Source organism: Rhinopithecus bieti, unplaced genomic scaffold (assembly GCF_001698545.2).
Source record: "Rhinopithecus bieti isolate Rb0 unplaced genomic scaffold, ASM169854v2 scaffold_10685, whole genome shotgun sequence".
Taxonomy (NCBI): Eukaryota; Metazoa; Chordata; class Mammalia; order Primates; family Cercopithecidae; genus Rhinopithecus; species Rhinopithecus bieti.
The window spans coordinates 442,097-451,999 of NW_016806950.1; the positions used below are offsets into that span (position 1 = coordinate 442,097).

The window sequence follows — 9,903 nt, forward strand, 5'->3', positions numbered from 1 at the left end:
AGAGAGCCGGCACTGCCTCAGCAGCCGTCCCACCACTTTCTCCGAAGGATGTGCTGGGGCAGGGAGGGAGAGAGCCGGCACTGCCTCAGCAGCCGTCCCACCCCTTTCTCCGAAGGATGCGCTGGGGCAGGGAGGGAGAGAGCCGGCGCTGCCTCAGCAGCCATCCCACCCCTTTCTCTGAAGGATGTGCTGGGGGGAGCCTGGGCCAGGGGTCTGAGGAAAAGACAGGAGAACCAGAACAAGAGAATCCCTGAGGCACAGAGTCAGGGACCAGCGGAAGGCTGGGCTCAGCAGAAGCAGCTCACCCACAACCATGATGTAGTCCCAGCGGTCATGGTGACAGAGGTAGAAATGGCGGCCAGTGGGAGTGTGGCTTCGGATCACCAGAGGTGCGTGCTGGATGCCTCGCTCCAGGGCACCCACGGTCCACACAGCCAGGAAGCCCAGCACAGGTAGCAGGAGCAGCCCCAGGCGCCGCAGCAGCCGCCCGCTGCTCAGAAGGGCGTTCCGCTGGGCCGTTCGAGATAGAAAGAGCTGCAGCACTCTGCGAGGGTTAGAATACACAGGGTGGATGGCAGAGACCTGGGTGGACCACGAAGAGGGCACCAGCGCCCTGGTCTCTGTCCATTGCTGCCCTCTCCTCCACACAGGTACTTGTCCTTCCATCCTTTTTGTGATTTGCTGCCTTTTGCTACTCCCGCAAAAAGTAACATGGAGGACAAGGCTATGGTGATGGGGTTGGCCTTGGGGGTACAGGGGAGTGGGGCTGGCAAGGGTCTGGCTTTGAAAAACACCATTCCATGAGTGAGCTGGGGTGGTCTGGGATGAGCAGCATGAGGGGCAAAGTCTGTCCCAGGCTGTACCTGTAAAGCTTGAGTATGATGGTGCCGTAGACAATGGCAAAACCCAGCAGCCGCACCCAGCGAAGAGCGATGCAGCGGAATACACTGGGCTTGAAGTATAGGATGAAGACCTGGTGGGAAGGGGCAAAAATCTCTGCTCTCCACTGTGCTTCTGCTGTGGGCCAGGCCTATGCTAAGCACACTGTGGATCCTCCCAACACCCCTGCAATAGAGCCATCACCACCTTCATTCTGCAAAGGAGCAGCTGAAGTGTCAAAGAGGTTAGGTAACTTGCCCTAAATCACACTGCAAGTCACAGAGCTCTTTTAAGCCTGGGGCTCCAGAGCTCATAGAGCTTATCATTTGTGGGTATGAGTAGGGGAAATCTGTGGTCTCTGAATCCCCTCCAGAGGGCAGAGAAGAGGAAGGGTTCTGGGGCTTGGAGGGTGCCAGGTTTTGGCTGTGAGGGATGCTGGAAGGTGGGGCCAGCCTCTGGCCACAGACTCACAGGAAAGTAAAGCAGCAGGAATCCAAAAAGGACAGTTTCCAGCAGGACCACTCCAGATGCCCAGATCCTCTGTGAAGCAAGGAGAGAGGCATATGAGCAGAGTCTGGACGATGGTTCCAGAGGCTCTCAAGCCTATGTGAAGGGTAACTCAGTGGCCCTGAGCTAAGGCTTCACCCTGTAACACTGGCTCTGCCCTCTCTACCCATTGCCATGCCCCCTGTCACCCCAGGCTCAGCTCCACTGGCACTAAACATGGCTAAGGCCAAGGTTTCACATCATCCCCTGTGTTCCTCCCAGTCCCACTTAGGGCCTTGCTGCAGACCTAGGCTCAAATCAGAGGCTGCTGGAGCTGGAAGGGATCTTATTCATTCCTCAAGCATTGGGTCAGGCTGCTCCCTTGTCTAGAATAGGGTACCCCTTCTTGGCCCAGTAAGTGTTCAGTTAACCTTCAAGCCTGGCTCATGTCACATCTAGAAAGTCTTTCCCATGCCATCTCAGGCAGAATGACTTTCTATAAGCTCCCACGGCAGCTGACAGACACCTCCATCCTTGCCCCCATCTCACTGTGCTGTCATTTTATTTACATGTCTGCTTCCTCCATTAAACTGGGAGCTCCATGCGGGCCCAGATCACTTCCTCTCGAGCCTAGGCAGTGTTTTGCTTAGAGTAGATACTCAACTAGCATTTATTGAATCAAGTTCAATGTCCTTATTTTACAGATGAGGAAGCAGGTCCAAGGCGGAGAAATCATTTGCATCATGCTACATAGTGAGTTAGATTTAGAATCAAGATTAGAACCAATTTCTCCTAAATTCTTTTTTTTTTTTTTTTTTTTTTTCTTTTTTGAGATGGAGTCTCACTCTGTCGTTCAGGCTGGAGTGCAATGGCCGGATCTCAGCTCACTGCAAGCTCCGCCTCCCAGGTTCACGCCATTCTCCTGCCTCAGCCGCCCAAGTAGCTGGGACTACAGGCGCCCGCCACCTCGCCCGGCTAGTTTTTTGTATTTTTTTGTAAAGACGGGGTTTCACCGTGTTAGCCAGGATGGTCTTGATCTCCTGACCTCGTGATCCACTCATCTCGGCCTCCCAAAGTGCTAGGATTACAGGCTTGAGCCACCGTGCCCGGCCAATTTCTCCTAAATTCTGGTCTTAGGTAGTCTCAGGTCTCCTGTTGAGACGGGTCGGACATGTGTGCAGGAGGTGTAGGGCCTTCCTTGCCTTGTTCCGGCGGCAGCGGTAGGAGACCAGCATGCTCAGGAAGATGGCCAGCATGCAGCAGGCCTGGCAGGCCAGCACGGCGGCCCGCAGAGCCACGGCCTCTTCCACCAGGCACGGTGTGGCATCCATGCAGCTGATGCAGCCCTCAGGACATGGCAGGCACTGCAGCAGTCTCCCAGATGTGCCTTCTGGGGACCCGAATTGCCCGGTAGTCTGGAAAGTACTCTCCTCTAACCCTATAAAGAATAAGATGGGTGCAGGGAGAGGGGCCCAGCTAGAGCATCCTGACATCCCAGCCTTTTCTCCTGATAGTCACCACAGCCCTCTCCCTGTTCTCCTGTGATCTGGTGCTCCAGGGACAAGTGGGAATGGGTGCTTCCTTGGGATGGAAGAGTACCAGGAAGAGGTGACACCAGGCTAGGGCTCCTTGAGAGGTCAACTTGCATCATATTTGCATGTTATAGGCTCATACTCAGAAGGTGCAGACACCCCCACACTGCAACTTGCTTGCCTTTCCTGCCTCTCTCAACCTTCTGCCCTTGCCCCACAAGTTCCCTCCCAGTGTCTCACCCCAATCTGGCTTTCTTCCCCAGATGTACCCACCCAACCAGCCTCTCCTGTAAAACGCACGTCTGGCCCCCATCACACTTACGTACCCCCAGAGGGGCTTGCCCCGTAGAATCCAGGTCGGCAGCGGCAGAGATAGCGGCCAAGAACAAAGCCCTGACTCTCCAGGGGGACACACTGTGGGGACGACAAACACAGTCTGTGTTGATGTGGGGCTTTCTCTGGAAGAAATTTCCCTCCTGGGAGAGATGGAGGGTCCATCTACCTCCCTATCCATGGGACTTGTGTCCACACTAGGGAATCCCTCCAGAAGCCCTCTCTAGTTCTTGGGAAGCCTTCCCTCTGTGGAAACCCTACCTGACCCCTGCTGTTTCCTGTCTTCCCAAAGAGACCCTAAGCAAAGAGTACAGGGAGAAATCACCCTTTTGTTCAGACTGGCAGTGACAGGAGCCTCATAAGACCCATTTCCTAGTGCCTAGCTCTTGCTAGGGCAAGGTACTGCAGGAGATGGAAGTAGGGAAAGTTCTGAGCCCAGCCACACCTTGTGTGCCTACATCCTACTTCAAAGGGTCCCTATCAGCTTCCATCTTTGGCACACAAATAGACTGGAAAGGCCCCCACAGAGGAGCAGCTTCCTTCATCAGGGACCATCTGGCTTTGGCACAGGACTGTTTTTCCCAGCCTTAATGCCAGGCTAATGCCAGGCTGGTGGGATGCCAAGGCCAGCCTTTATTCCACCTCCTCCTATTGACGTTTGCCCGGCAGGGGACAGAGCAGACCTCAGAGCCAGGCAGGGAATATGAGCAAATGAGGTCAGATCTATTGTAGGGAGTGGCTGGAAACAGACATCAGTGACGCAAAGGAAGGGGTTAACCTTGGAAGATTCTATATCGAGCCCCTGACCTCACCTAGTAGGGTTAGTGTGTGGTGCTTGTGAAGCTGTGGCCCAACTTCCCCTCTTGCTTGGACCACCAGACTGCACTCTGTTCCTGCCACAGTCTGCACAATTAGACAAACACGCACCCAGAGAAGTGCATGTGTCTGTGTTAAACAGTGAACTGGATGGTGGGAGTCCTTTTCCATCCCTCCACCTCTAGCTGCAGACACATGTTCTCTGAAGAGTAGTAGGACCACCTGTGCACACAGGACAATAGGCCTGCTAGCCCCAGCAGGTCACAGGGTTCGCCCTGTCTTGGGCTCAGCTCAGGAACAAGCATGCAGTGATTGTAACCACAGAGTGGGTGAATTCACTGGCCTCCCAGTTTCCCAGTACTGGGTTTGCATGATTACCAGCCAGTGCTCTCCATCATTGTGAGTCACCTGCACCTACAGCTTTGAATCGACCTGCATCTGGCCCAGGTTCCATCACATTCACCGGTCCCAGGCCTCTTTGAGCTCCTTGGTTGGTTAGATTCCTCCTACACCCCAACCAGCAATTCCATTTATTTCAGCAATATGGAATATCCTTTTGTAGACAGATCAATGGAACATCCTTTGTGGGCCAAGGGGAGCCCAGAAGCTGTGTTACGTGAAGAATGTGTTCCCGGGGAAGGAAAGGAGATAAGTAACTGAAGCTCAGGAAGTCACCCTAGGGAGGGGTCCTGGAGCACTGAGTACCAGAAAGGAGAGCAGACACGAAGGAACACTGAAATTTCAAAGGAGTGAGGGCAAGAGTAGGGGGAATAGGGGAAGGGAGGGCAGGCTGTAGGTAACCTGACTTTTTAAAAGCCTGATATCTCACCTCTGCCAATCACTAGGAACTCCTCTTAGCCCTGAGATGCTGGTGTAGCTTTGTCTGCTGCTCCTGGGAGCTGCGTGGTGGCAGTGATGGGAAAAGGGGAGGGAGGCAGGACTCTAGTAGCACCCCCCAATCCTCCTCATCCTTACCTGGGTGCTGTTGAGATCACAGAGGTGTGTGTTAGAGTACCAGCCTGGGCCACTTGCACACTGATTGATGTCCACACTCTGGAGATCTACGTCCATCTGCACCTGCCCCCTACGGCAGTGAATTGACAATTAGGGGCACAGTGATGGATGCCAAAGTGGACGTGTGTCCCTGGGCGTTGTTGAGGCCCAGAAAACGATGCTCCAAATTATGGCACTTTGGCATGCTGAGGACTTTGAACTAAAGGAGATTAGAAGGGCTCAGAAGTAAGGTATCTCCGACCTTCTCCTTCCCTCTTGTCTCCCATCCCTCTTTCTCCCTGCTGAAGTGAGTTCTAGAAACCAGAATTCCCCTTCCCCAAGGCAGGTCATAGACATTAGAATCTCCCTCCCCCAGAGCGAGACGTAAAACCAAGAAATACTACTCTCATCTTCCCCTACCTTTCTGTGTAGGAGCTGGTCATAAAGAAATTCTCTGGCCTGCCTCGACTGACAGTAAGTAGGTCATATGACCCTCATTCCAGAGGGATCCTGCCTTCTACCTGGGAGGAAGGATGCTACATAGACAAGCCAAGAAGAAGCTGAAGTTTCCCTACTTAGTCTACCACCATTAGATCATAGCCTTTTTTGTCCAATCACAGTTCTGCAGGGCTGACCATGCTTCATGGAATCTAAGCATAACAGTGAACAATTTTCCCTGAGTCTATTTTTTCTTTTTTTCTTAGACACACAGTCTTGCTCTGTTGCCCAGGCTGGAGTGCAGTAGCATGATCATAGCTCACTGCAACCTCCACCTCCTTGGCTCAACTGATTCTCCCACCTCAGCCTCCCAAATAGCTGGGACTACAGGCTTGTGCCACCATGCCTGGCTAGTTTTTAAAAATTATTTTTAGTGGAGACAAGTTTTGGTTATATTGTTCAGGCTGGTCTTGAACTCCTGGACTCAAGCCATCCTCCCACCTGGGCCTCCCAAAGTGCTGGGATTATAGGTGTAAGCCACTGAGCCTCTGCCACTGGGTCTTCATTTCTGAAGGCTCCTGTGTCATGTAAAACTTTGGCTAAATAGGCGGGGTGCAGTGGCTCACACCTATAATCCCAGCACTTTGGGAGGCCAAAGTGGGTAAATAACCTGAGGCCAGGAGTTTGAGACCCGCCTGGACAACATGGAGAAAGCCTGTCTCTACTAAAAATACAAAAATCAGCTGGGCGTGGTAGCTCATGCCTGTAATCCCAGCTACTCAGGAGGTTGAGGCAGGAGAATCACTTGAACCTAGGAGGCAGAGGTCACAGTGAGCCAAGATTGCGCCACTGCACTTCAGCCTGGTGACAGACCGAGAGGCAATCTCAAACAAAACAAAACAAAACAAAACAAAAAACGGCCGGGAGCGGTGGCTCACCCCTGTAATCCCAGCACTTTGGGAGGCCGAGGTGAGTGGATCATGAGGTCAAGAGATCGAGACCATCCTGGCCAACGTGCTGAAACCCTGTCTCTACTGAAAATACAAAAATTAGCCAGGCGTGATGGCATGCACCTGTAGTCCCAGATACTTGGGAGGTTGAGGCCGGAGAATTGCTTGAATCCGGGAGGTGGAGGTTGCAGTGAGCCAAGATCACGCCACTGCACTCCAGCCTGCCAATAGAGCAAGACTCCATCTCAAACAAAAGAAAAAAACAAGAAAAAAAAACTTTGATTAAATAAGTTCGTCATGCCTTTCTCTTGTTAATCTGCCTTTTGTTATAGGAGTGTTGTGACCCTTATGATGAGTGAGGAAAGGGATCACACTTTTCTGCCCCTACAGGCACTAGATCTGGGGACAATGCAGCCTTTGCAAACTTTAGCCCCGCACCTGCAGTGTGTGCGAAGGGCATGCGTGCATTCCATTTCTCCAGTATTATGAATGTTCACTGTCTCTGTGGATAACAATTTTCTTTCTACCAGGTTGTTCTCTGCACCCCTCGGCTTTTTGATATCCTATCATTTCCTGGTTTCTATCAAGGAATAGAGAGAGGGCACATGTCAAGACATGGCAGGAGCCATGATGATCTCTGAAGAGGATTTTCACACTTCCTTGTGCACGTACACATGCACACACACAGAGATCAGCTCAGCTATTAACCATCTCCTCTCTCTGCCCAAGCCAGGTCTGAATTGATCACAGCAAAGGAGATATGAAATTGAGGAGCCCTGACCTGGCACTGCCTGGACCAGCAGCTCCCCAGCCTCTGCTCTGGGCTGAGCTGGCAAGGAGCCAGGCTGCCTGCTGGCAGGAGAGGAATCCTGCTGGGAACAATGAATGGGGACACAGAGCTGGAGAAGCAGTGTTGACTGTTGAATGCCCTGCAGTCCTGGGCTCAGTTGCGGCTCCCATCCCAATAGGACCCTCAATCCTTCTTTCCTGTGGTTGAGGGAGGAGGTAAGTTACTGGAGGAGAATCACAAGCTTCTGCTCGGCAGGATAGTAGGGCCTGCTTGGTGTAGAGTTGGCCCTGGGGACTCAGCCAGCTCCTTGGCAGAAAGAGCTTTGATTCCAAGCCCCCTCAAGAGTTTTCCTTCTGCTGGGCGCGGTGGCTCATGCCTGTAATCCCAGCACTTTGGGAGGCTGAGGCAGGCAGATCATCTGAGGTCAGGAGTTCGAGACCAGACTGGCCAACATGGTGAAACCCCATCTCTACTAAAAATACAAAATTAACTAGGCGTGATGGTGTGCACCTGTAATCCCAGCTACTCAGGAGGCTGAGGCAGGAGAGTCATCTGAACCTGGGAGGCTGCGGGTGCAGTGAGCTGAGGTTGCACCACTGCACTACAGCCTGGGTGACAGAGCGAGACTCTGTCTCCAAAAAAAAAAAGTTTTCCTTCTCCTGGGAAGCCTTATTGTACAGCTCTCAATTGCTCGAGGGCAGCAGGTTGAACCCCTGGAGTACCCACCCGGCTCTCCTCTGACAAGCCTGGTGCATAGATTGTCACTGTCATCCACACCAAGACCTCTCCTACCTCTTACACTCCCTCCTCAGGCCTGGGGGGCCAAGACCTCTGCCTGTCTATACTGTCACATCTCTTTTCTTTTCTTTTCTTTTTTTTGAGACAGAGTTTTGCTCTTGTTGCCCAGACTGAGTGCAATGGTGCGATGTCCGCTCACCGCAACTTCTACTTCCTGGGTTCAGGTTCAAGCAGTTCTCCTGCCTCAGCCTCCCGAGTAGCTGGGATTATAGGCATGCACCACCACATCTGCCTAATTTTGTATTTTTAGTAGAGACAGGGTTTCTCCATGTTGGTCAGTCTAGTCTCGAACTCCCGACCTCCAGGTGATCCACCCGCCTCGGCCTCCCAAAGTGCTGGGATTACAGGCATGAGCCACCACACCAGGCTATAATGACCTATCTCTACACACATGTGTATACCTGCATATAGATGTATGCTACATATGTATACCTATTTGTATATGCACAGGCTCACAGACATTCCTGCATGTGCTCAAGCACATAAACCCAGATCAATATGGATTGATTTATACACATGTACACTCATACCTGTATGTGTTAATAGATAGTTACAGATTCCCAGAGCCGACTGAGTACACACAGCTGAGTACAAATACCCACATCTGTGTGCCCTCCAGGCATGCACATGTTTGTGCCAAATGGCCCATGCACAGCTGAGGGGACCTGTGCTTCCTTCTCCTACATCCCCCCACACACATCAAATCCTGCACAAACCCACTTACCTGACCTCTGGGCTTAGGTCTGGCTTGAGTCCATAGAAGGTGGCAGAGAGTGTGATCAGCCAGCCAGGTCGGAGCCGTCCCTCCTGGCACTCCAGGAAAGGAGGAGACAGCCTCACCTGCTGTGTGTCCCCCACATATCCATCGGCCCGTGGCCACTTGGGGCTGCCGAGGCTCCCTAGGTCATTGGTCAACACCCGCTTCTTCAGGGCAGGGGTGTCCAGGTCCCCAGGTGGGTTCTCCTCCTGCACCCAGTTCCCAGACAAGTCCTGAAGGATGGTTTCCTCCCCAGTCCGGGTGGCCCGCAGGGCCAGCTGTAGGTGGCTGGCCCCTGGTGGAGGGTTAAAGGTCAGCAAAGCCCTGTACACTCTTGGGTCCCCCTCGGCCACGCTGCGGACCAGTGCCTGGTACCATTCCACATCCTCCTCCACACTGGACTCACGGATGTCGTTGGCTTGCAGCAGCATGTTAAGAAAATTGGCGGCCTGGGCAAGGGTCCCCGCTGCTCCCTGTAGGATTGGGGGGAGCCCTGGCATGGCTCCTGCCCCACGCGCTTCATAGTGCTCACTGCAATTTGCCTGTGACAGCTGCTGGGCATCTCCAGAGTAGAGATAAGTGAGGGCGGCCTCGGCCCCATCTGGGGGTACCCGTATGGGCACAGATCCTGGCTTGACTTGGGAAGACAGAGGGGGCAGAGAGTGGAGGGGCCGCGGACCCCCCAGAGCCCAGTCACAGATGAAACAGCAGCCCAGTAGCCCCCACACAGCAGGGGTCATGACCGCTCCCCTGGTGCCCATCCTTGGGGCAGCTCTCAGGACCCTGGGATCCAGGCTCAGGAGAGCCCAGGCAGAGGCTGGCTGCAGTCTGGGGGCTGTCTGCCTCCACGCTTCCTATGCTGGCATTCCCTTTTCCTCTCTCCCTCTCCCTCTCACGCTGGTGCTGGCTCGCCTGCTTTTTTCTTCTCTCTAACGTCACCAGCTGGCTTCTGGATGTAGGTATGAGGGCCCTGCCCCCTTCTCTCTCAGTGCGGCCCACTGTCTCAAACCTCTTAATCCTGGCACCCAACTCTTTCCTCCCCTCCTATCCAGTATCCAGGCTCCCTCCATCCCCCACCCACATCTGCTCCAGAGAGAGATGGGAGGGAAGGGGAGATGAAGGCACCAGTTG

At 53.4% G+C, this 9,903-nt stretch overlaps 1 protein-coding gene across 1 annotated transcript in view; it reads right to left on the reverse strand.

Moving 5' to 3' along the window:
* Positions 1-9,652, reverse strand: part of GPR179 (G protein-coupled receptor 179) — a 21,929-nt gene extending 12,277 nt beyond the window's left edge. Inside the window, exons 1-7 of the mRNA XM_017878984.1 lie at positions 8,740-9,652; positions 5,022-5,130; positions 3,224-3,311; positions 2,568-2,803; positions 1,351-1,419; positions 864-973; positions 306-544 (exon numbers count right to left, since the gene is read on the reverse strand). Coding sequence (XP_017734473.1) covers positions 306-544; positions 864-973; positions 1,351-1,419; positions 2,568-2,803; positions 3,224-3,311; positions 5,022-5,130; positions 8,740-9,533 — 1,645 coding nt within the window. The 5' untranslated portion in view covers positions 9,534-9,652. The remainder of the gene's footprint in view (positions 1-305; positions 545-863; positions 974-1,350; positions 1,420-2,567; positions 2,804-3,223; positions 3,312-5,021; positions 5,131-8,739) is intronic.
* Positions 9,653-9,903: the final 251 nt, after the last annotated feature.